This window comes from Loxodonta africana, chromosome 18 (genome assembly GCF_030014295.1).
Source record: "Loxodonta africana isolate mLoxAfr1 chromosome 18, mLoxAfr1.hap2, whole genome shotgun sequence".
NCBI classification, from domain to species: Eukaryota; Metazoa; Chordata; class Mammalia; order Proboscidea; family Elephantidae; genus Loxodonta; species Loxodonta africana.
This window is the reverse complement of record NC_087359.1, coordinates 49,522,357-49,549,854: the sequence shown is the minus strand read 5'-3', so window position 1 is coordinate 49,549,854 and position 27,498 is coordinate 49,522,357. Positions and strand designations below refer to the sequence as shown.

Sequence of the window (27,498 nt, the reverse complement as noted above, 5' to 3'; positions counted from 1 at the left end):
GTAACATAGGCTGTTAATGAGTCTTCCTCCAATTCCAATGCCCCATTCTTCTTCATATAATCCAGGCTCTTGGATTATTTTCTCAGCATACAGACTGAAAAGATATGGTGAAATAATACAACCCTGACGCACACCTTTCTTGACTTTAAACCACACAGTATCCTCTTGTTCTGTTCAAATGACTGACTGCTTTTTGATTCACGTACAGATTCCTCATGAGCACAATTAAGTGTTTGGGAATTTCCATTCTCTGCAATGTTATCCATAATCTGTTATGATCCACACAGTTGAATGCTTTAGCGCAGCCAATAAAACACAGGTAGATATCTTTCTGGTGTTCTCTGCTTTCAGCCAGGATCCATCTGACATCAGAAGATATCCCTGGTTCCACATCCTCTTCTAAATCTGGCTTGAATTCCTGGCAGTTCCCTGTCAATATACTGCTGCAGTTGCTTTTGAATGATCTTTAGTAAAACTTTGCTTGCAAGTGATTTTACTGGTATTGTTTGATAATTTCCCCATTTGGTTGGGTCACCTTTCTTGGGAATAGGCGTAAATATGGATCTCTTCCAGGCAGTTAGCCAGGTAGCTATCTTCCAAATTTCTTGGCACAGACGAGTGAGCACTTTCAGTGCTGCATCCATTTGTTGAAATATCTCAGTTGGTATTCTGTCAATTCCTGGAGCCTTGTTTTTTGCCCATGTCTTCAGTGCAGCTTGGACTTCTTTCTTCAGTACTGTTGGTTCCCGATTATACGTAACCTCCTGAAATCGTTGAACGTCAACCAATTCTTTTTGATATAGTGACTCTGTATTCTTTTCATCTTCTTTTGATGCTTCCTGAGTCATTTAATATTTTCCCTTTAGAATCCTTTAGAATTGCAACTTGAAGCTTGAATTATTTCTTCAGTTCTTTCAGCTTGAGAAATGCTGAGCCTGTTCTTCCCTTTTGGTTTTCTATCTCCAGCTTTTTGCACATGTCATCAGAATAATTTACTTTGTCTTCTTGAGCTGCCCTTTGAAATCTTCTGTTCAGCTCTTTTACTTCATCATTTTTTCCTTTTGCTTTAGCTACTCGATGTTCAAGAAGAAGTTTCAGAGTCTCCTCTGACATCCATTTATGTCTTTTCTTTCTTGCCTGCCTTTTTAGTGACCTCTTGCTTTCTTCATGTATGATGTCCTTGATGTCATTCCACAACTTGTCCGGTCTTCGGTCATTAGTGTTCAACACATCAAATCTATTCTTGAGATGGTCTCTAAATTCAGGTGGGATATACTCAAGGTCGTATTTTGGCTCTTGTGGACTTGTTCTAATTTTCTTCAGTTTCAACTTGAACTTGCATATGAGTAACTGATGGTCTGATCTGCAGCTGGCCCTGGCCTTTTTCTGACTGATGATATTGAGCTTTTCCATCTTCTCTTTCCACAGATGTAGTTCATTTGATTCCTGTGTACTCTGTATGGCGAGGTCATGTGTATAGTAACCGTTCATGTTGGTAAGAAAAGGTGTTTTCAGTGAAGAAGTCATTTGTCTTGCAAAATTCTATCACGCAATCTCCAACATAGCTTCTATCACCAAGGCCATATTTTCCAACTATTGATCCTTCTTCTTCATCTCCAACTTTTGCATTTCAATCACCAGTAATTATCAGTGCATCCTGATTGCATGTTCGATCAATTTCAGAATGCAGGAGTTGGTAAAAATCCTTCAGTTTCTTCATATGTGGCCTTAGTGGTTGGTGCACCAATTTGAGTAACAGTCATATTAACTGGTCTTCTTCGTAGGCGTATGGATATTATCCTATCACTGACAGCATTGTATTTCAGGATGGATCTTGAAATATTCTTTTTGACGATGAATGCAATGCCGTTCCTCCTCAAGTTGTTGTTCCTGGTATAGTAGACCATATGATTGTCTGATTCAAAATGACCAATACCAGATCATTTCAGCTCAGTAATGCCTAGGATATCAATCTTTATGCGTTCCATTTCATTTTTGATGATTTCCAATTTTCCTAGATTCATACTTTGTACATTCCAGGTTCTGATTATTAGTAGTTGTTTGCAGCTGTTTCTTCTCATTTTGAGTTGTGCCACATCAGCAAATGAAGGTCGTGAAAGCTTGACTCCATCCACGTCATTAAGGTTGACTTTTTTTTTGAGGAGGCAGCGCTTCCCCAGTTGTATTTTGAGTGTCTTCCAACCTGGGGGTCTCATCTTCTGGTACTGTATCAGACAATGTCCTGCTGCTATTCATAAGATTTTCACTGGCTAATTCTTTTCAGAAGTAGACTGCCAGGTCCTTCCTCCTAGTCTGTCTTAGTTTAGAAGCTCAGCTGAAACCTGTCCTCCATGGGTGGCCCTGCTGATATCTGAATACCGGTGGCATAGCTTCTAGCACCACACAAACCCCCACAGTATGACAAACTGACAGATGCGTGGGGGTTCCCATAACAGAGGCTGTAATAGAAGGTACATGGACAGTGCCTGAAAATGTGTGTTATTCCTAAGAAAAAGCTGTTTTAAAAGAACTTTTTAAAATTTCAAATATTCCCTCAGCATATAGAAATAACAAAGAAATTTTGCTGAACCTTCCACACTGTACTACATCTATGGAAGTGGTATTATTTCTTTAACAGGTATCGCTGTTATACATCTGGCCTCAGGACGAAAATTTCTCCATTTCTTCAGTTGATCAATCTACCAAAAAATCCAAATCTCAAATATGCAACCAAAAAAACAACAACAACAACAACAAAACCGGTTGCTGTCTAGTCAATTCCGACTCATAGCAACTCTACAGGACAGAGCAGAACTGCGCCACAGAGTTTCCAAGGAGCACCTGGTGGATTTGAACTGCCAAACTTTTGGTTAGCACCTGTAGCTTTTAACCACAACCTTAATTACGTTGCGACTGACTTTTGTATAAAGTGAGCTAAACTCCAAGTTTTCAGTGGAGGAAGAGCTCTAGTTGTTGAATGACTTGTTGTTGTTAGGTGCCATCAAGTCAGTTCTGACTCATAGCGACCCTATGCACAACAGAACGAAACATTGCCCGGTCCTGCACCATCCTCACAATCGTTGTTACGCTTGAGCTCATTGTTGCAGCCACTGTGTTGATCCACCTTGCTGAGGGTCTTCCTCTTTTTTGCTGACCCTGTACTCTGCCAAGCATGATGACCTTCTCCAGGGACTGATCCCTCCTGACTACATGTCCAAAGTATGTAAGACACAGTCTCGCCATCCTTGCCTCTAACGAGCATTCTGGCTGTACTTCTTCTAAGACAGATTTGTTCGTTTTTTTGGTAGTCCATGGTATATTCAATATTCTTCACCAACACCACCATTCAAAGGTGTCAACTCTTCTTTGGTCTTCCTTATTCATTGTCCAGCTTTCACATGCATATGATGCAATTGAAAATACCATGGCTTGGGTCAGGCGCACCTTAGTCTTCAGGGCAACATCTTTGATCTTCAACACTTTGAAGAGGTCGTTTGCAGCAGATTTGCCCAATGCAATGAGTCTTTTGATTCCTTGACTGCTGCTTCCATGGCTGTTGATTGTGGATCCATGTAAAATGAAATCCTTGACAACTTCAATCTTTTCTCCTTTTATCATGATGTTGCTCATTGGTCCAGTTGTGAGGATTTTTGTTTTCTTTATGTTGAGGTGCAATCCGTACTGAAGGCTGTGGTCTGTGATCTTCACTAGTAAGTGCTTCAAGTCCTCTTCACTTTCAGCAAGCAATGTTGTGTCATCTGCATAACGCAGGCTGCTAATGAGTCTTCCTCCAATCTTGATGCCCATTCTTCTTCGTATAGTCCAGCTTCTCAGTATTATTTGTTCAGCATACAGATTAAATAGGTATGGTGAAAGAATACAACCCTGACGCACACCTTTCCTGACATTAAACCAATCAGTATCCCCTTGTTCTGTCTGAACAACTGCCTCTTGATCTATGTAAAGGTTCCTCATGAGCACAATTAAGTGTTCTGGAATTCCCATTCTTCGCAGTGTTATCCATAGTTTGTTATGATCCACACAGTCAAATGCCTTTGCATAGTCAATAAAACACAGGTAAACATCCTTCTGGTATTCTCTGCTTTCAGCCAGGATCCATCTGACATCAGCAATGATATCCCTGGTTCCACGTCCTCTTCTGAAATCAGCCTGAATTTCTGGCAGTTCCCTGTCGATATACTGCTGCAGCCATTTTTGAATGACCTTCAGCAGAATTTTGCTTGCGTTTGATATCAATGATATTGTTGTATAATTTCCACATTCGGTTGGATCACCTTTCTTGGGAATAGGCATAAATATGGATCTCTTCCAGTCAGTTGGCCAGGAAGCTGTCTTCCATATTTCTTGGCATAGATGAGTGAGCACCTCCAGCGCTGCATCTCTTTGTTGAAACATCTCAATTGATATTCCATCAATTCCTGGAGCCTCGTTTTTCACCAATGCCTTCAGATCAGCTTGGACTTCTTCCTTCAGTACCATCGGTTCCTGATCATATGCCACCTCTTGAAATGGTTGAATATCGACTAATTCTTTTTGGTATAATGAGTTGTGTATTTCTTCCATCTTCTTTTGATGCTTCCTGCATCATTTAATATTTTCCCCATGGAATCCTTCACTATTGCAACTCGAGGCTTGAATTTTTTCTTCAGTTCTTTCAGCTTGCGAAACGCCAAGTGTGTTCTTCCCTTTTGGTTTTCCATCTCCAGCTCTTTGCACACGTCATTATGATACTTTATTTTGTCTTCGGAGAGGCCCTTTGAAATCTTTTGTTCAGTTCTTCTACTTCATGAATTCTTCCTTTTGCTTTAGGTGCTCGATGCTCAAGAGCAAGCTTCAGAGTCTCCTCTGACATTCACCTTGGTCTTTTCTTTCTTTCCTGTCTTTTCAGTGACCTCTTGCTTTTTTCATGGATGATGTCCTTGATGTCATTCCACAACTCATCTGGTCTGCGGTCACTAGTGTTCAATGCATCAAATCTGTTCTTCAGATGGTCTCTAAATTCACGTGGGATACACTCAAGGTCATATTTCGGCTCTCATGGACTTGCTCTGATTTTCTTCAGTTTCAGCTTGAACTTGCATATGAGCAATTGATGGTCTGTTCCACAGTCGGCCCCTGGCTTTGTTCTGACTGATGATATTTGTCTTGCAAAATTCTATCATGCAATCTCCGGCATTGTTTCTATCACCAAGGCCATATTTCCCAACTACTGATCCTTCTTTGTTTCCAGCTTTCACATTCCAATCGCCAGTAATTATCAATGCATCTTGATTGCATATTCGATCAATTTCAGACTGCAGCAGCTGATAAAAGTCTTCTATTTCTTCATCTTTGGCACTAGTGGTTGGTGCATAAATTTGAATAATAGTCGTATTAACTGGTCTTCCTTGTAGGCGTATGGATATTATCCTATCACTGACAGCGTTGTACTTCAGGATAGATCTTGAAACGTTCTTTTTGACGATGAATGCAACACCATTCCTCTTCGAGTTGTCATTTCCAGCATAGTAGACGATGTGATTATCCGATTCAAAATGGCCAATACCAGTCCATTTCAGCTCACTAATGCCTAGGATATCGATGTTTATGCATTCCATTTCTTTTTTGATGATTTCCAATTTTCCTAGATTCATACTTCATACATTCCAGGTTCCGATTATTAATGGATGTTTGCAGCTGTTTCTTCTCATTTTGAGTCGTGCCACATCAGCAAATGAAGGTCCTGAAAGCTTTACTCCATCCACATCGTTAAGGTCGACTTTTTTTTTGAGGAGGCAGCATTTCCCCAGTCATCTTTTGAGTGCCTTCCAACCTGGGGAGCTCATCTTCCAGCACTATATCGGACAATGTTTTGCTGCTATTCATAAGGTTTTCACTGGCTAATGCTTTTCAGAAGTAGATTGCTGGGTCCTTCTTCCTAGTCTGTCTTAGTCTGGAAGCTCAGTTGAAACCTGTCCTCCATGGGCTACCCCGCTGGTATCTGAATACTGGTGGCATAGCTTTCAGCATCACAGCAACACACAAGCCCCCACAGTACAATAAACTGACAGACACGTAGGGGGAATGACTTATAGTGACTTCTAAATAAGGACTTGCTACCTTCTGTTGGAACCATGGTGGTACAGTGGTTAAGAGTTTGGCTGCTAAGCAAAAGGTCAGTGGTTCGAACCCACCAGCAGCTCCTTGGAAACCCTATGGGACAATTATACTCTGCCCTATAGGATCGCTATGAGTCAGAATCGACTGGATTGCAATGGGTTTGGTTTGGTTTTTGGTACCTTCTGTAGGATCTACTGGTGCTATACAACAGAAGTGATCAGTTATAGCAGACGGAAGACAACAGACCAAGAAAGAACATCTATTACACACTCAACTTCCCTCATCTCTTTTGGGACTGAATTACATTTATGCTTGGAAGTCATTGTTCATTGAAGAAAATGAGGAAATGAAACTCAGAATGAGGAGACACTGGATGAAGTAGTTTAGCAGAAAAATAACAACATAGTCTCCCACTTGAAGCTCAGTGGTAAACAGTGGAAAACGGGAAGAATTTATATAGCAATATGACTATGAATCTACATAAAGTTGTAGTTCTAAAAAAAAATAAAGAACATAAACCTTCTTACAATCTTCCATATTGCACTAAGCCGAAAAATTCTTAACAACCACATATTCATTTTTTTGCTAAATGAGTACATTCCCACAAGAAAGAATTTCCAATTCCAGAAAAAATATTGAAATTGGTCAAAGCTGCAGTGGACTAAAGGGAACATTATTAGAACCATATGATCTGATCAGATGTTTCTGCAGACATTTGTAACCAAAGTAAACATTCAGATTTGTCATGAATGGTCCAGTTTTGAGGGGATAGCAGCAGGGAAAATCCCAGTTACAGTTTCAAATGTCCTTTATACTTAAATGTTGAATGAATGGATATCATCATAGGACTGGTTACCCTCAGATTTTAAATATGTAGAAAAGAGAGTTTAGATGAATTCATTGATGTTGAAAATAGAAAAATTTATGTTGGGTTATCTGAAGTCAGCATTTTGAAAGACAATTAATATGCTCCTTTTGGCCATACTGCTTCTAGAAATCAGTGGAGTTTAGGATTGTTCTTGGGTGACTGCAGGGCCTGGGACAAATTATAATGTGTAGCCTAGTCCCTTCTATCCAACTCTAGAAACAGGTATTAGCAGAATAAAAATGGCCATGATGAGCAGCCTTGAAAGTGGCTGAGTGGAGGCTGGGAAACTGCAAATGGGTAGTATGCAATCTGAGAGGTATTTATGCAAAGAAAAAAGGATTTAAGTTTCTGAGTTCTTTGTATATAAGCATCCATTCCATTTTTTTTTAGGACAGCTAACTCAGCTGGTGGAGTCCTTGGATGGTGCAAACGGTTAACTGTGCTCAGGGGCTAACTGAAAGGTTGGTAGTTCAAGTTCACCTGGATGTGCCTCAGAAGAAAGGCCTGGTAATCTGCTTCTGAAAATCAGCTATTAAAAGCCCTGTGGAGCACAATTCTACTCTGACATCCATGGGGTTTCCATGAGTTGGAACTGACTCAATGGCAATTAGTAATCCAGCTGGTGGAATCTTGTCCCTTTTATCTTGCAGGTTGCTTCCTCCCCAGGTTGGGCTTACCAAAGCATGATCTGGATTTGTGTGCCTTTGGAATGTTTTTTGGGAGTCATTCTCAGACACAGATGGATCGATACCTGGTTTGTCCTAACATAACATTTCTTATTCGTACATTTGTTTTGTACAAATCGAGTTTGAGATCTTGTTTTACTTTGTTCTTCTTTTGCAGTTCTTACAATAGCAGAACTTATTCAAAAAGCAATTTTAAAATTGCTTCCATTTCAGAAATCACATGAAAATGAAAAAGATGCCTCATTTAAATTTGAAGGCTTTAGACAAGGAAGAAGAACAGACATTAAGTAAATTTACCTTTATTCTTCACTTAAGTCTGATAAACCATTAATGTGGTTTTTAAATGGCTAAGAGCAGCACTGTCACTGATGACATAAAATAAGTTTTCTTCTTCTGATCTGTATTCTGACTCACTTGAGCAATGGAAATGGGATTTTGTGCAATCTAATTTAACATTCAGGAAGATTCTTTGGATTTTTATCAGTCCAGTATTCTTGGAAAAAGTTTTAAAAAAAATTCCTAATAATAAATATGGTGAAAAAGATTTAGAAAAGGCATATTACACTACCAAGTATATCAACTTTTGAAAAAAAAACTGCTGAGTGCAGTAATGTATAAAGGCATGTTTGTGTGTGTGCATGTTAGTCAATCAGAAGACAACTCTATAGAGAGTTTGGTAATTTGGCCATTGCACACAGTGGTAATAATGAAACAGTTAAATATATTATTAAAAGCCATAATCAACACATACCATTCCTCATAATAAACTCTATGGCTTGATGTAGTCATAAAGAATGTGATTGACTGGATTCTTAATGTCTTAATTTGATAACATTTTGGTTATCTAAAATTGTACCTTTCACTAAGAATGCCTTGGGAAAGTGGCAAAATCAAGTTAATATGAACTACAGTACATTAAAAACAAACATTGTAGTACATTGCCTTCAACATGACCTTGGTCTAGGTACTAAATCTCTCTGGGCCTCAGTTATCTCACGTTCAATATGATGCAAGTAGATGACTTCTAAAGTACTTGCCTAGTCTAAAATTCTAAAATGGTAATAATGAACAATATAACAAACGAACCAAAGTAGCACCTAAATAATAGCCATTTTCATGATAGCATGGTTCAGTTCAATCTGTGGAAGTGCACAGTCCCACAAATTGGGCATTCACTATGTATAAGACATGCTACCAGATGCAAGGATGGCAAAAACAAACAAGGTCTTACCTTGTGTAAACTTAAGGAGACAGAAGAGAGAACAGACAACTTACAACAGTGTTGAAAATATGCTGAAGTTATGCCCTGGGGTGTGGGGGGCAAGAAAATACTGATGAAGTACACTTAAGCCAGTCTGGAAAAAAAATTTTTTTTTTTTTTTTTCCAGAAGACACGGTAAATTCAAGAGGAATAATGCCTTAGTGGAATTTCTCAGGATGAGTAGGAGTTTGCAAGGTAAGTATGGAGGCCTTTTACCTTGGTTCTTTGGAAAAACAGCCTGAGAGATTTTTCCCCCTTCACCTTGAGGAGTTACCTTTGCCCTAGTTTGCTACCCCCAAGGGCTTTTGTCCAGGTTGATTGACATTTCCTTGGTAACCTGAGAACAAGGATGGTTTGACACTTTCTGCCTGGCCCTCGGCTGCAGCCTACCCTGTGATTGGTATGCACCTTGCAGGGATTGGTCAATAGACTCTGCAAATGAGGTGAGTTGTCACCTGCTATGCAAATAAAGTATCTGTGGCCTACTGGGAGGGGATTGGTAAATTTGTGGCTTTTATGGGAGTGTCATGCCTGTGTCATGCAAGAAGTTTGTATATTTAAGCAGCCAGTCCCGCAGGTTTTTTCAGACAGAAAGAAGCAGGAAGAGAAGCAGCAGGAAGAAGCAGAAAGAAAAGAGGTAAGGTACCTCCTAAAAGAGCTGTAACACTGGTCAAGGGCAATAACACTGAAGACAGCAAGAGGCCCAGAAGGGGCCCAGCAGCAGAGCCAGTGGTGACAGACAGGTTCAGGAGGAGCTGAGAGAGCTGTCCTGCACTAAAGAAGGGAGACTTTGCCTACATGCTTCCTGATCCTGAGTTGTAGTCTGCTGATTCTGATCCTGAGATGTACCCTGTTCCTTAATAAGCCACTTAAGTGTAAGTATGGTCCATGAGTTCTGTGTGGCCATTGCAATGGATTATCAAACCCAAATGAGAAGTAGAGAGTGCCGTTGGAGGGACAGCTGGTGTCAGAACCAGTAAAAAGGTTGGAGAGCGGAGGTATATCTGACCTCCACCTCATAGGAATCGCCTTTGTGCTGACTGTGATTCTCATTATCCTCCATGAAGTTAGACATGTTCTGACACTACTACTATTACTATCCCCATCCTTTTATAGTAAAGAAGAGGAAGGGAACACTGTACAGATGAAAGAGCAATGCCAAATACAATGAATGTGAGACAGAACTGTATACAATTAAAAACAATATCATATAATAAATATTACATGGGGACACAGGCAAGAAAAATTAATTTTGTCCTGGGGATAATAGGATTGAAAGGCTTAAAAAAAAAAAAAAAAAGCTTACATTATTGCTAATAAATTTGTTGATGTGAAATACAATTAATAGTTTAGAATCCAACTGTGTCAGAATACTATTTCTGGTAAAAGTACACCCTTGAGAATAAAAGAAAAAGGAAAGACAGTTTTTGTCCCAAAACTCAAAGGATGAAGGTTCAATGAATTGGAACAGAGAAAATGTGACAGATTTAAAGACTGATAAAGCAATAAGAACTAAAAATTTTGAGAAGATAAAGGTTGCTAGAGTCTAGAAATGTGTCAAATGATGTAGGTATATATGAGAACCAGGTATCATAAGATATGGTCCTGATAGAAATAAATACATCAATATTAGAATGCTCCATTCAATTCATTTAAGTCAGCAAACACTGTATTGGGAGGACAGCAGTAAATACCACAGATCAAAAAACAAACAAAAAACGCTGTCCTTATGGATCTTACATAGAATGTTTTCCTTGGAACCCATGTTCCTTTGATAACTTTTTTTTCTTTCTTTGCAATGTCACACATTTTAAGATATAAAAATATGAGGTACAAAAATAAAATTAAATTATCACAACATTTAAGTCTTACTAGTAAAAGATCCACAATCAATGCCCATGGAAGAAGCAGTCAAAAAATCAGCCGACGTATTTCACTGGGTATATCCGGTACAAAAGATTTCTTTAAAGCACTAAAAAGCAAGGCTGTCACTTTGATGAGTAAGGTGTGCCTGACCAAAGCCATACTCTTTTCAATTGCATCATATGCATGCAAAGCCAGGACAATGAAAAACAGACAAAAAAAGAATTGATGCATTTGAATTATGATATTGGCAAAGAATATCGACTATACCATGGACTGCTCGTAGAATGAACAAGTAAGTCTTAGAAGAAATACAACTGGAACGCTCCTTAGAAGTGAGGATGGCATATTTCCTTCTTTCCGTTGATCCCAAATTATGTTGTCTTTCTCATTGCCTGATGCAAAAAAAGGTTTCTATATATTTTATGCACTTGATACTCATAACATTTTATCTGTTTCTCACGAAATTAAATTTATTCTTATTTTGAGATGAGAAAACAGAAGCTCAGAGAGATAACTTCCCCAAAGTAGCTCAGACAGCTAGTGGAATTGGAACATGTTGCCAAGTATAATGGTAACAAAGCCCATGCATACTGTCAATTAACTTTAAAGACTGAAATATGGAAATAATTAATACATCAATCTACTATAATTTACATTAATTGGAGCTTTGGTGGTACAGTGGTTAAGAGCTCAGCTGCTAACCAAAAGGTTGGCAGTTTGAATCCATCAGCTGCTTCTTGGAAACACTATGGGGCAGTTTTACTGTCCTATAGGGTTGCTATGAGTTGGAAACGAGTTGACGGCAATGCCTTTTTTTCTGTTTTTTAATACTGTAAATAATTTCTTAGTTTAAGGTTATGCCCAATCTCCAACAATGATATTAAGGAAGGCACAAAGTAAGCTTTTGTAGTCCTTACCTCCTTTTTTAGGTGATAATTCAGCTCCACAAGCAATGCAATGAAGTCCTGACTGGCAAGATAGGTCACTTACATTTGAAAGGATAGTTAACATCTAAATGTGAATGCTATAACATTAAAAGAAAAATACACCAATTTTGGAAAGACAATACTCCATCCAAAATAACAACAATCAGTATTCAATAACTTTAAAACTTTTTGACTATATAGAAATTACATAAAAGATGATGGCACCTAACTTAGTTTACACAAATGACATGTTTGTATAATTTAGTACTTTGTAAAAGTAAGGAGCCAAATGAAGCGCTTTGTTTTGTAAATACTGATGTAAAATAATTTAGTGTGAAATGATGAAATTTTGGGGGAAAACCATGAGATAATAAAAATTCTATAAAATTCCTTAAAAAAGAAAGGAGCCAAAAAAAAAAAAAAAATCCCACCAAATTTATTATTTAAAAAACGATTAAAATATCTACCTGATTGTACGTTAACAAATACCCTTTAAAAAAAAAAAAGTTTTACGGTGCTTTAGGTAAAAGTGCAGAGCACAAATTGGTTTCTCATTCAAAAATTTATATACAAACTGTTTTGTGACATTGTGTCAGTACTCTGCCCCTTTCCCTTTATACCCTGGATTCCCCGTGTCCTTTCATCCAGTTTTACTGTCCCTTCCTGTCCTTGCCTTTGGGCAGGTGTTGCTCATTTGCTCTCATACTTGATCTAAGAAGCACATTCCTCACGTGTGTTACTGTTTGTTTTATAGGTCTGTCTAATCTTTGGCTGAAAGGTGGACTTCAGGAGTGGCTTTAGTTCTGAGTTAGCAGGGTGTCTGGGGGCCATAGTCTCAGGGTTTCCTTCAGTCTCTGTTGGACCAGTAAGTCTGGTCTTCGTGAATCTGAATTTTGTTGTACATTCCCAGCCCCCCTGCCCCCGGCTCTGTCCGGGACCCTCTATTGTGATCCCTGTCAGAGTGGTTGTTGGTGGTAGCTGGGCATCACTTAGTTCTTCTAGACTAAGGCTGTGGTTCGTGTGGTCCATTAGTCCTTTGGACTAATATTTTCCTTGTCTCTTTGGTTTTCTTCATTCTCCTTTGTTCTGGACTGGATGGGATCAATAGATGTATTTTTTTTTTTTAAATAATATTTTACTGAGTTTTTTGTGAAAGTTTCCACAGCAAGTTAGGTTCCTTTTGACAATTTTCACACAAATTGTTCAGTGACATTACATTTATCACAATCTGTCAACATTCTTTTTTTGAACAGTTTTTACATGTACAATTTGGTGAGCTTGATTACATTCTTCGAGTTGTACAACCATTCTCACCCCTTTTTGAGTTGTTCCTCCCTCATTAATATATACTCACTCCCCCTAAACTTCCCATCTAAACTTTCTAGTTGCTGTTGTCAACTTGATCCCATATAGATAGTTCTTTTTTTTTTTTTTTTAACTTTTATTGAGCTTCAAGTGAACATTTACAAATCAAGTCAGTCTGTCACATTTTTTTTTTTATTGAGCTTCAAGTGAACATTTACAAATCAAGTCAGTCTGTCACATATAAGTTTATATACATCTTACTCCTTACTCCCACTTGCTCTCCCCCTAATGAGTCAGCCCTTCCAGTCTCTCCTTTCGTGACAATTTTGCCAGCTTCCAACTCTCTCTGTCCTCCCATCCCCCCTCCAGACAGGAGATGCCAACACAGTCTCAAGTGTCCACTTGATATAATTAGCTCACTCTTCTTCAGCATCTCTCTCCTAACCACTGTCCAGTCCCTTTCATGTCTGATGAGTTGTCTTCAGGAATGGTTCCTGTCCTGGGCCAACAGAAGGTTTGGGGACCATGACCGCTGGGATTCCTCTAGTCACAGTCAGACCATTAAGTATGGTCTTTTTATGAGAATTTGGGGTCTGCATCCCACTGATCTCCTGCTCCCTCAGGGGTTCTCTATTATGCTCCCTGTCAGGGCAGTCATCGGTTGTGGCCGGGCACCAACTAGTTCTTCTGGTCTCAGGATAATGTAGGTCTCTGGTTCATGTGGCCCTTTCTGTCTCTTGGGCTCTTAGTTGTCGTGTGACCTTGGTGTTCTTCATTTTCCTTTGCTCCAGGTGGGTTGAGACCAATTGATGCATCTTAGATGGCCGCTTGTTAGCATTTAAGACCCCAGATGCCACATTTCAAAGTGGGATGTAGAATGTTTTCATAACAGAATTATTTTGCCAATTGACTTAGAAGTCGCCTTAGAGCATGGTTCCCAAACCCCCGTCCTTGCTCCGCTGACCTTTGAAGCATTCATTTTATCCTGGAAACTTCTTTGCTTTTGGCCCAGTCCAATTGGGCTGACCTTCCATGTATTGAGTGTTGTCCTTCCCTTCACCTAAAGCAGTTCTTATCTACTAATTAATCAGTAAAAAACCCTCTCCCTCCCTCCCCTCCTCGTAACCACAAAAGTATGTGTTCTTCTCAGTTTATACTATTTCTCAAGATCTTATAATACTGGTCTTATACAATATTTGTCCTTTTGCCTCTGACTGATTTCGCTCAGCATAATGCCTTCCAAGTTCCTCCATGTTATGAAATGTTTCACAGATTCGTCACTGTTCTTTACCGATGCGTAGTATTACATTGTGTGAATATACCACAGTTTATTTACCCATTCATCCGTTGATGGACACCTTGGTTGCTTCCAGCTTTTTGCTATTGTAAACAGTGCTGCAATAAACATGGGTGTGCATATATCTGTTTGTGTGAAGGCTCTTGTTTCTCTAGGGTATATTCCGAGGAGTGGGATTTCTGGGTCGTATGGTAGTTCTATTTCTAACTGTTTAAGATAACGCCAGATAGGTTTCCAAAGTGGTTGTACCATTTTACATCCCCACCAGCGGTGTATAAGAATTCCAATCTCTCCGCAGCCTCTCCAACATTTATTATTTTGTGTTTTTTGGATTAATGCCAGCCTTGTTGGAGTGAGATGGAATCTCATCGTAGTTTTAATTTGCATTTCTCTAATGGCTAATGATCGAGAACATTTTCTCATGTGTCTGTTAGCTGCCTGAATATCTTCTTTAGTGAAGTGTGTCTTCATTTCCTTTGCCCACTTCTTGTTTGGGTTGTTTGTCTTTTTGTGGTTGAGTTTTGACAGAATCATGTAGATTTTAGAGATCAGGCGCTGGTCGGAGATGTCATAGCTGAAAATTTTTCCCAGTCTGTAGGTGGTCTTTTTACTCTTTTGGTGAAGTCTTTAGATGAGCATAGGTGTTTGATTTTTAGGAGCTCCCAGTTATCTGGTTTCTCTTCGTCATTTCTGGTAATGTTTTGTATTCTGTTTATGCCTTGTATTAGGGCTCCTAGGGTTGTCCCTATTTTTTCTTCCATGATCTTTATCGTTTTAGTCTTTATGTTTAGGTCTTTGATCCACTTGGAGTTAGTTTTTGTGCTTGGTGTGAGGTATGGGTCCTGTTTCATTTTTTTGCAAATGGATATCCAGTTATGCCAGCACCATTTGTTAAAAAGACTATCTTTTCCCCAATTAAATGACACTGGTCCTTTGTCAAATATCAGGTGCTCATATGTGGTTGGATCTATATCTGGGTTCTCAATTCTGTTCCACTGGTCTATGTGCCTGTTGTTGTACCAGTACCAGGCTGTTTTGACTACTGTGGCTGTATAATAGGTTCTGAAATCAGGTAGAGTGAGGCCTCCCACTTTCTTCTTCTTTTTCAGTAATGCTTTGCTTCTCCGAGGCTTCTTTCCCTTCCATATGAAGTTGGTGATTTGTTTCTCTGATCCCATATAGATAGTTCTTAAAAGAGCATAATGCTCAAGACAGAACTTTTTTAATAGCTAAGCTAAACTATTGTTTTAAGAAGACTTCAGGGGGTATTTTTGGTTTAAGGTTTAAAGATTCTCTCAGGGCAACAGTTTCAGTGAATACATGTATTTTAAATGGCCACTTAAAAGCCTTTATGACCCCAGACTCTACTCACCAAAGTTGGAAGTAGAACATTTTCTTTATGAACTATGTTATGCCAACTCACCTAGATGTCCCCCAGGATAACAGTCCCGTCCTCAGCTCCAGTAACTCAGTCCCTCAAGGTGTTTCCATGTGTCTAGGAAGCTTCTATAACTTTGCCTTGGTTAAGTTGTGCCAGCTTCCCCTATATTGTGTATTGTCTTTCCCTTCACCATAGTTAAAACTTGTCTAATATCTAGTTAGTGATTTATTCTCCTCATCCTTCGTAACCATCAAAGATTGTTTTTTTCTGTGTGTAAACCCTTTCTTGGGTTTTTATAATAGTAGTTTCATACAATATTTGTCCTTTTGTGATTGGCTTATTTCACTTAGCATAATGCCATCCAGATTTCACCCATGTTGTGAGGTGTTCTGCAAATTCAACATTGTTCTTTACCACTGCACAGTATTCCATTGTGTGCATGTATCATAATTTGTTTATCCATGCATCTGTTGATGGGCACTTAGGTTGTTTCCATCCGTTTGCTATTGTGAATAATGCTGCATTTAACATGGGTGGGATTGCTGGATTATATGGTATTTCTGTTTCTAGCTTTTTAAGGAGTCACATTGTTTTCCATAGTGGTCGTACCATTTTACATTCTCACCAGCACTGAGTAAGAGCTCCAATCCTCCCGCAACCTCTCCAATACCTGCTATTTTCTGTTTTTTTTTTTTTTTTTCATTGACAGCAATGTCAGGGTAAGATGGTATCTCATTGTAGTTTTGATTTACATTTCTCTAATGGCTACTGATTGCAAGCATTTTCTCATGGGTCTGTTAGCTGACTGAATACTTCTCTGTTGAAGTGTCTGTTTGTATCCTTTACCCACTTTTTAATTGGATTATTTGTCTTTTTGTTGAGGTGTTGAAGTATTACATAGATCTTAGAGATTAGACTATTATTCGATATGTCATAGCCAAAAATTTGTTCTCAGTCTGTACCCTTTTAGTGAACATAAATGTTGAATTTTTAGGAGCTCCCAGTTATCTAGCTTATATTCTGGTGTTTGTGCATTATTACTTACAGTTTATATCCTATTTATGCCTTATATGAGGGCCCTGGAAACCCTGGTGGCATAGAGGTTAAGAGCTACTGCTGCTAACCAAAAGGTCAGTTTGAATCCACCAGGTGCTCCTTGGAAGCCCTATGGGGCAGTTCTATTCTGTCCTATGGGGTCGCTATGAGTCAGAATTGGGGGACAGCAGCAGGTTTTATTAGGGCTCCTAGCATTGTCCCTATTTTTTCTTCCATGATCTTTATTGTTTTAGGTTTTATATTTAGGTGTTTGATCCATTTTGAGTTAGTTTTTGTGTATGATGTGAGTTATAGGTCCTGTCTCATTTTTTTACAGATGGGCATCCAGTTTTGCCTGCACTATTTGTTAAAAAGACTATCATTTCCCCATTTAATAGACTTTGGTCCTTTGTCAAAGATCAGCTGACCATAGGTGGATGGATTTACATCTAGATTCTCAATTCTCTTCCATTGGTCTACGTGTCTGTTGTACCAGTACCAGGCTATTTTGATTACCATCGCTGTAGAGTAGGTTCTGAGATCAGGTAGTGGGAGGCCTCCTACTTTGTTCTTTTTCTTCAATAACGCTTTGCTTATCTGGGACCTCTTTCCTTTCTGTATAAAGTTGGTGATTAGTTTTTTCCATCTCATTAAAGAATGCTGCTAGTATTTGGATTCTGATTGCATTATATCTTAGATTGCTTTGGATAGAATTGACATTTTCATGATGTTGAGTCTTTCTATCCATGAGCATGGTATATTTTGTCATTTATGTAGGTCTCTTTTGGTTTCTTACAATAATGTTTTGTAGTTTTCTTTGTATAGGTCTTCTACATTTCTGGTTAGATTTATTCCTAAGTATTTGATCTTTTTAGGAGCTATTTTTTATGGGTTATAAATGATATTTATCATTTATTTTTGGTACTTAACAACACCAATAAATGATATTGTTTTCTTCATTTTCTTTTCAAAGTTCTCTTTGTTGGTGTATAGGGATCCAACTGATTTTTGTATGTTGATCTTGTATTCTGCTACTCTGCTGAATTAGTTCCAGCAGTTTTCTTGTGTAATCTTTGGGGTTCTCTATGTGCAGTATCATATCATCTGTGAATAGGGATAGTCTTACTTCTTCCTTTCCAATTTGCATGTACTTTATTTCTTTTTCTTGACATATTGCTCTACGAGGACTTCCAGCACAATGTTAAATAGGAGTGGTGATAAACAGCATCCTTGTCTTGTTCCCATTCTCTGGAGAATGCTTTAAGCCTCTCTCTATTGAGAATGATGTTGGCTGTTGGTTTTGTATAGGTGTCAACCAGTATTTGCTGTTAGATTTTCAAAGGTTAACTTCTGGAAACAGTAAGTTTCATACAGCCTTTGTTTTCCTCCCAATACACTGAAACCTGTTCATTACAGAGTGGAATATGGACAAGATGGGTATTTTAGACCTAGTCCAAGGGGGTTTAGTCACTGAAATCAACTAATTATAAGGTGGTATCTTAGTTATCTAGTACTGCTATAACAGAAATACCACAAATGGTTGGCTTTAACAAACAAAAATTTATTTTCTCACGGTTTAGGGGGTTAGAAGTCCCAATTCAGGGTGCTGGCTCTATGGAAAGTCTTCCTTATCAGCTCTGGAGGAAGGTCCTTGTCTCTTCTGAGTTTCTGCTCCTGGGCAATCTTCATGTGGCTTGGCATCTCTCTTTCCTTGTCTCTGCTTGCTTGTTTAATCTTTTTTATATCTCAAAAGAGACTGAATCAAGATACATTCTATACTAATCCTGCTTCATTAACATAACAAAGACAACCTATTCTCTAATGGGATTATAACCCCAGGCACAGAAGTTAGGATTTACAGTACATACTTCTGGGGAACATAATTGAATCTCTAACAGGTGGTCTCAAAAATAAGGTGATCCATGGGCTCAGATCCCATAGATATTACACCAAGGCTCCAATGAGGAGTAGACAAAGCCAGGCAACTAATGGTTCTATCAAACGAAACCTTAAGAAAAAAAAAAAAATTCTTTTTTTTGTAGACATGAAAATCATTTAGAGTTAGAGCATCATAAGCCTGGGTCATTTGTCTAAATTTCCATTTCTTGAAGTGATGTTCTTTATTGTATATTTCATAGCCGTATAGTGGCATGGTGGTTAAGAGTTTGGCTGCTAACCAGAAAGTTGGCAGATAGTCCAAATCCACCAGCCACTCCTTGGAAACCCTGTGGGGCAGCTCTACTCTGTCCCATAGGGTCACTCTAACTTGGAATTGACTTGACAGCAACAGTTTTTTTTTTTTTAAATATATATTCTATGTTAAGTGCTTTAGCTTTCTTAGATATTGTTTAATATGGTCTGAAGTTTTTTTTTGTTATGAAACTTTTTAGTATTAAAGCTGCCTTTCTATTTACAAAAGACTGACTGAATTTACCCCAGGAACAGCCAAGAAACTACAAGAATTCATAAAAGTTAAAGTAAAATCTTATGTATCTCATTGAGAAATCCGAGAATAAAAAGGACATGAGTAAAAATAATTGTGTGGCAAACAAATACAAAAAGAATGCTATCACTTAAGAGATTAAATGACTATAGAACCAATAAGCAATCTTTCAAGTTAGGCACTTTGATTTTATGAAGGAGTTTTATACCCTGTGCCAGTTTTATAAGCAGTTTTAAAATTAAGTATCTTAAATGTGTTTTACTACAGAAAAACATGACAATCATATTGAGAAAAATAATATGGGAAGCTTTTTGAAAATGTTCAGAATAGAAAAATTATAAGGAAGAATTAAAACAAAGCTGTATGTTGAACTTTAAAACCATGTAATAATTAAATACATAGTAGTACCTTAGTAAGAGCTGTCATTTATTTCTAACATGATTCCAGAAAGTTTTAAATGATTCACCTAAAATTTAAATGTCAAGTCATGAAACATCTACTCTTTACATTATACCTTTCTTCCATGAATAAAACCCTTTCTCCAAATGGTAGTTTTCCTAGTTCGTGGCCTGTATGTTCTACATACTTTCAGCCCTTGAATAAATTCAGTATCATATTAATTATTTCATATACATTGAATGTGTAAGACAAATTATCTGATAAACAATTTCTGTTTTATACATCTCAAAAACCTTAAAAAATAAACCAAATAATTTTCCTTTCTACTACATGTCAATTCTTTATTATCAGTTTATTTACCTACCTACCTACCTGCCTACCTACCTATCTACCTACCTACCTGTTTATTTATCTACGAATTAAGGAAAGCTTCATACAAAGCAAGGGTGTACTCTGGATCTCCAAAAGGGATTGATTAACTAAAACTGACAGCTTGTCATGTGCCAGATATTTTTCTTAAATGCTTTTACTTGTTTTAACTTATTTGACTCTCTAAGATAACTCTTACAAAGCGTATTACCAATAATGAAAATGGTCTATTCTACTCTAGATAAGCCAGTAGTTTACTTCTTATAATATCATCCTGATCAAAGTCATGACCTGAGGAGTTCATACACCTGTTTCAGTGGTGCTACCATCTCACAAAATTTTTCAAATACCTTTTGGAATTATTTTTGAAGCTTGTGGAACATATCTATGAACGTTTTCAGTAATGGAAATTTTTAGTCTCTGAGAGAATTTGATTTCAAAAAGAATTTAAAAATCACATCTAGGGCAAGGGGATGGTATTTGAGATCAAGTTGGGAAATAATACTAAGGTGAGACTATAATGTGCTTAGTTTTCTCATGTAGTTTACCAATTCTTCAAAAGTTAATTTTAAAAATCTCAAAAATGTTTTAATTGCAGCATTGTTAAAATAGATACCTAGTTTCTGAAGTTATCATGTACATATTCATACAACTGTTCTCTAAAGGTAGAGTCATTTCACCTTTTCTACAAAATGGCATGCTTTATTTTAAGCGTTACAGAACAAAAACAAATGAAAATTGACTTCAGAGTATAATATCAACAAATCATCCTTTAAATTATGGAATTTTAAAGCTGAAAGGGATTTGCATGACTTTATAGTACTAAATTCTGTATTTCACAGATGAAACTAATTCCCATGGTGATTGCCAACATGACTTAGCAAATTAGTGGCAGAGCCAGGAATAGATCTTAAGTCTCTTGCTTTCCACATGGTATTCTTTCCACTATCTCATTACCCTTGTATGTGTTGTAAGAATAATACCAAAGGGAGAATGGTTGCATGCTTTCAAAACAATTTAAAAATTACTTTTTAATCCAGTGCTTTTAACTTACCACTCACCTATCGACTAAGAAAAATATCTAACACTAGGTGGGATAGAATATATCCCAAGGTATAGATGAACTCTTTAACTGGTAAATAAAAAAAACCAAACCCACTGCTGTCGAGTTGATTCCGACTCATAGCAACCCTGTAGGACAGAGTAGAACTGCCCCATAGAGTTTCCAAGGAGTGCCTGGCAGATTTGAACTGCCAGCCTCTTGGTTAACAGCTGTAGTACTTAACCACTATGCCACCAGTGTTTCCAACTGGTAAATAATCAATTTAAATTTCACTGAATTATGCTTACAGTTGTAAAATCCATGTTATAGAAACAAGCTGTATTAAAACTAAATGTGATTAAAGTAAAAGTAAACATATGTCTATATAATAATTCATTTTCTGTGAATGAATGTAAAACATATCTGATTATGGGGAATTTTGGCTTGAAAATAACAGACCACACAAACAGCTCATAAAATTTCAATTCAAATCACTTACAAGACACCTAAATATCCATTGAATAACAAGATGCTACTCAGAAAAAGATCCATGAATGTACTTTTAGAATGATATCAGAAAAGAGCATCTTTTATAAACACCACGATCAGAAGCATAGCTTCATTTACAAAAATACAAGCAGAGCCAAAATTCAGAGAAAAGCTTGCTGCGCTCTACGAGAACGTATTCAGCTGCAGTTACATAATTGGGTGCTTACCAAATTTATATATGAAGTTTTGTATCTCAACAGTAGCATAACTAAAGCCTTTATACCAGAACATGTCATTTATTCCCCCACAATGATGAAGCTAAATAATTAGGATAAAACATTTGGAGCCCTTCATTTGGCATTCTATAACTTTACATAAATTTGTTTACAGCATGCTTGATTTTGATTTATCAAACAAAAAATGTAAAAAAAGAACTAAAAAGTGCATGATGTTTACTTAAGTTTTCTTGTTATTTATAAATAGGCAAGTTTAATAGGGAGATAAACTTTTCAAGACAAAGTTTGATTCCTAAAAAATTTCAGGCTGATCTGTGGTAAAATTTACAGTGAGATATGGCTGAGGTATGACTAGGTTAGATTTTTAATTTTTATATATGTATGAAAACAAATGGATGAAGAAGTCTATAAAATACAATATTTATGTGAAGTCTACACGGCCCTAAAAAACACTAATCATCTTTCAGGTGGATTATGTTTATACCACATTTACTAAGGAAGACTTGTTGGAAGAAAATACTTTGTATGAATCACTTTATCAAAAGTTGAGAATAGTAAAACTTACATTTCTGAACATAAAATATACTTTTGAAAATCTGATGACAATGAATTAAAATGAAAAATATCTCTCAAATTTTTAAAAAAGTAAACCACTTACCCAATTTGTAAATTGTTATTTATAACCAAGTTTAATATATAAGCATGATGACATATTTTTATAGCTTCAAAGTTAAGTACTGTCACCTAACACCAGGAACGCACCTTTATTTTTGGAAGGAGACTATTTAAAGTTCTTTATTTCTGTCTCATGAGTTTTTCCAAGATCCGACTCATTTATATAGTTGTTTTTATATTATCATCAATGTTTATCAATTTTACTTTCTTCAATATGTATGATTCTATTCAATTTTGTGTCTGAGCAATCCTCAGCTTTCATTTTGCTGACTGAATCCTCTCCTTTCATAGTTTCATCTTCAAAAACGTCTTCAGCTAAAATGTAATTTGAATTATCAGCCAGTGTACTGATTCCATCAGTTTCAACTGGTTCATTTTTCTTTTCATCTATATCTATAGGATCATAAAGTTCAGGTGTAAAATAGACAGATTCATCTTCTGCTTCTGTTTCAAAAGATCTATTTGAAGTAGAAAGTTTAGTTTCTTCACTTACGAAAGACATTTCAGTGTCCGGATTCAGTGTTTTTTCACAGCAGAGCAGCCGTTTGGGATGATCTTTTTCGGTAAGAGCAAAATCAGTCTTTATCGGTGCAACAATGATTTCCGATTGAGGGCATGGCTCAAGTGATATGTTTACTGTCAGAGATGAGGACTCACATTTATCAGTGAGTGGCAAAACAGGTCTACTTTCCATCTTTTCTATTTTGATAGTAGAAGTGCTAGAGGTACAGTCTTCTGAAGTCCTGAGCTCAGGTGCTGCAGTCAGTATTTTACCAGTACAATACTGTCCAGAAGAATGGAAGCTAGGCCAACTAACTCTCTTTGCTTGTTTGCTGAAGGTTGGGCTTGTGGATCTCGAAATCACCGTTTTCCCTCTTTTCATTGCCTGGACAGACTCTTCTGATAATACTGTATCATCTATGAATACAAAAAGGCAAAAGCTTTTAATCCTGTCCCTAGGCAATATAAAAATCGTTCTATTAAAATGATTATTTATTAGAAATACTTAAATAACTCTATAGGATATATAATGCAGAGCCCACAATCAGTAGTAACAAGACTTCTATCTTAGAGCTTAAAGCACAGAATGCAAACTCCTAAAGGAATATTGGATACTCCAATGTTTCCTAGCCCAATTTTTAATGCTCTCCGGTAAACTTTTTTTTTTTCTTTTTTTTGTAAACTATCAAATTCCACACCAAGGACCTAAGGGCTTGAATAAGAAAATGAAGGTAAACAGGAGGAGGAAGAAGACAGATTAAAGGAGAGAATAAAACCCATTGCCGTTGATTTGACTGTGACTCACAGCTACCCTCCAGGACAGAGTAGAACTACCCCGCAGTGTTTCCAAAGAGCAGCTGGTGGATTCCAACTGCTGATGTTTTGGTTAGCAGCTAAGCTCTTAACCACTGTACCACCAGGGCTCCAAAAAAGGAGAGAATAGGCTGTAAAAATCTGCCTTGAAAATCTACTAACAGTGAGAAAATCTGACCTAGATTAATTCCCTTATTTAATAAATAAGGAAACTGACAACCAGAAAAGCTAAATTATGTGCTCAAAGGTATAAAACTGGTTAGTACCCAGACCAGAACTATAATCTAGGTTTCCTATCAATATAATGGTTTTGAATTCACTATGACATTTATTTAGGATAGAAGCATATACTGTAAAATAAATATTTAAAAATTGATATAGTAAGCTACCATGATATATGAATTAAAACAATTAAAATTATATTCAAAGATATAGATCAGTGGTTGGCGATCTTTTCTGCAAAGGGCCAGAGAGTAGGTATTTTAGGATTTGTGACAGGCCATGTTCTCTGTTGTGGCTATTCAATTCTATTGTTAGAGTGCAATATGTACAAGTACTCAATTCTGCTCGTGAGCAATATGTAAATAGAAGGATGTGGCTGTCTTCCAATGAAAGTTTATTTACAAAAACAGAGAGCAGGATGAATTTGGACTATGGGCAATAGTTTGCCACCCACTGATACAGACCATTATATTCTAACAGATTTTGAAATATTTTATTACTAAGTCACTCTCATCTTCTTGAATTAAGAAATTCATGCAAGAGAAGTATCTGTAAATGAGGCCAATTTTTTACATAGCCTTTTTTTTTTTTAGAAAAACACCTACCATCTGTATAGTACTTTACAATGCTGTCATATCTGTTATTTTATTTGATCTTCACAACCTGGGGAGATCGCTATGTAGGTGTTACTGTTTCTTTCAAGACTCAAAGGTTAAGTGACTTGCTTATGGTCACAAAGCTAGTTGGTGGCAAATATGGTTAGTGGCAAATCAGAAAATATGCTCAGGTATCCTGGCAAAAGTTAGTTCCCATTCCAATACACCATACTCTTTCATTATTTTCTGATAACATATCATAAAACAACATAGTTAAGGGAATTAAACCATACCACAATAAGTTTCATTTCACTAAAAATAACAGAAGACTTTTCTATCAAATGTACATGGGCAGAACATTTCATACCTTTCTCCTTTCTGGAGATGGTGCCATTTGGTGGTGATGAATTTTTAGTTATCATTTTAGGACACTGACGCTCCTGGACACACATTTTTATATCATCTTCCCAAGGATTTTCTGGTGACAGATGACTTTCTGCTTCCAATAAAGAGGTTGGGGTGCTGTCCTTCAAACGGGCCACTTCAAGTATACACTCACTGTCCTGTATAGACTTTCTGTCCTGTATGGATACATCAATGACCTTTAAATGCTTTTTGGAAAATTCAGTCAAGGACTCCAGTGCACTTTCGAATGTTGAATGGTGCTGAATCTGCTGCCGTACCCATTTAGAAAGTCCTAAAGAAAAAAGTAAAATCAGGGAGGATAATTTAGTTACTTAGTTATTAAGGTACTAAGAGTTATATTAAACTAAGACCTAGATAAGTTTTCTAATAATCTATTTCGCATTTATAAAATATAGTTCTCAATATTTTTCCTGCCTTTTTTATGTTTGTACATACAATATGCTCATACATCAGTAACATTTATCTTTATATGCGCTGATTGACAATTGGAGGAAGAGAAGGAGCAGTGGGAGAAGAGGAGAGGGAAACACATTATTCTACACTTGAGAATAACTGAGGAACATGGCAAATTTAATTGCACCATTATTTCCCATAAAAAACTGCCTCTCTTTTTTTTGTGAGAAAACTAGAAGTTGTAAAACAATATAATCTTCTATCCCGACTTTCGAAATTTGACTTCTTTTACAAAAATAAATTTAAGACTTCAATTTCAGAGTTTTCTAGTGTTTTTTTCCCTTCAAATTCCAAATATATCTTAAACTGTTCCGGAAAGTGAAAAAAATAATAGTGTTTTATGGGCAAATCATATCCTATTCTGATCTTTTATTATATATTTTTTAATATAGAAATAAATTGTAACAGACATAATCTGACTTGTGACGCAAGAAAACTGCATAAAAATGAACCACATTAAGACTATAGGATGTTTTATAGTATGGCTCACTTTAAATTGAAACTCAGAATCAGTTATCTGGTTTTTTATAAAATAAATAATTCCTACTGATGGTACTAAAACTATCATCATCTTTTGGGGGTAGTTTTAAAAGTTACTGTAGTATGGTAAGTTCAGAGAAAGACAAATCAGAGCGTCAAGCAATTTTAGCCACTATTTTTCCATTTCAAATGCATTCCTTTAGTGTTTTTTTTAAATGGACTTTTTCTATCAATCTAAATTTATGCAGATTACATTTAAACAAAAATCAGTCATCAGAAGAAATGTGTATGTTGCTGTGCTAGTACAGCAAATAAGAAAACTCACAATTTATGAGTATCAGGAAAACAAGTAAAAAGCACACAGATACAATGCAAAATATTTGTATCAATAGACCTCTCAACAAATTTGAACCACGAGGTAAAAATTTAAGTCCTAGACTTTTAAATAAGAGAAAAAAAAAATTAAATAAGTGGATCTTTTAAAGTTCTTTATTTTTGTTTGCTTGGGGGAAAATAATTATACCAAATAAAAATGTGAAATTCTCTAAAATGGAAAAAAAATTTAGTATTGTATTTACCTTTTCATTTCTACCTTTTTGTAATCAAAGAAAGCCTTTTAAGTATGTCATTGTTTGCTTTTGAAAACTTGAAAGTATCTGAGCTCCACCTACTGATTAAATATGAACACTTAACATTTTTGCCTTTAGTTATACGTTGATCTAAGTTCAATTCCTTGTTTTATGTGGAAAGGGGTAGGAGGGTGAATAAAACAATATTTTCTGATTTAATCCAGATTGATATATTTTAATATCAAATCATATCTAGCAATTACACTCTGAAATGGAAAAGGTAGAATAGTCCATAACCATACACAGCTATCTGAAACAAATTTAAAATTTACCATCTCTTCATAATAGTGCAGTATGAACTTTTTATCTTTAAAGGTAATAGTAAAGATGCAAGTATATCCTTCACCCTTTGACAACAGATGAATTTCTGGTATCAACTCTGAAGGGACTGTGTTACTTGCTGGATAAAAACCATAATTACATAATATTTGTTGATTTAAGTGGGAAAAAAACCTGACCGTTGACTTGATCTTACTACATGAAGTAGTGATTTCTTTTCTTTCAGAAAATACTGAGCACTGATTAATATAACTTCTAAAACAACTGAAGTATCTCTAAACAAACAAACAAAATAAACACAACAGGTGTTAACCACTGCCCCACCAGGGTGCCTCACATAACAGAGAACAAAGGAATAAAGAATCCTTAAGCAGCCAAAAGAAACGTGCTTGTGTGCTTAAATGTATAAACTTAAGAATTCTTGGAAATTCATTTCTGTGGAACAGCTTTTTTCCTTAGCAATGCTAAAAAATTTAAGTACTACTATGTAGCTGTACCACATCCCATATACCGTAAAACTGAAGAATCTTAATTGATTTAACACTATATTGATAGGTAACCGGATCCTTTCCCTATGAAGATTTTTTGTAAACACCTAAGCATGAAAGGCTAGATTTCCACAGTTAACGTAAATCTTTCATGTCTGATCTAGTAATTCCAATTCTCTGGCTTAAAAATAAAAAAAAACCATTAAATGCCAC

The 27,498-nt window shown here is 36.6% G+C and overlaps 1 protein-coding gene across 3 annotated transcripts in view; it reads right to left on the bottom strand.

Annotated features, from left to right (window-relative positions):
• Positions 1–17,568: 17,568 nt before the first annotated feature.
• The window catches only part of BRIP1 (BRCA1 interacting helicase 1), a 177,186-nt gene continuing 167,256 nt past the window's right edge, over positions 17,569–27,498 (bottom strand). The window contains exons 19-20 of one of the 3 annotated variants that reach the window (XM_064271319.1): positions 24,898–25,227; positions 17,569–23,316 (exon numbers count right to left, since the gene is read on the bottom strand). In XM_064271319.1, coding sequence (XP_064127389.1) covers positions 22,583–23,316; positions 24,898–25,227 — 1,064 coding nt within the window. In that variant the 3' untranslated portion in view covers positions 17,569–22,582. The remainder of the gene's footprint in view (positions 23,317–24,897; positions 25,228–27,498) is intronic. The other 2 variants (XM_064271317.1, XM_064271318.1) reach the window with 2 other exon arrangements.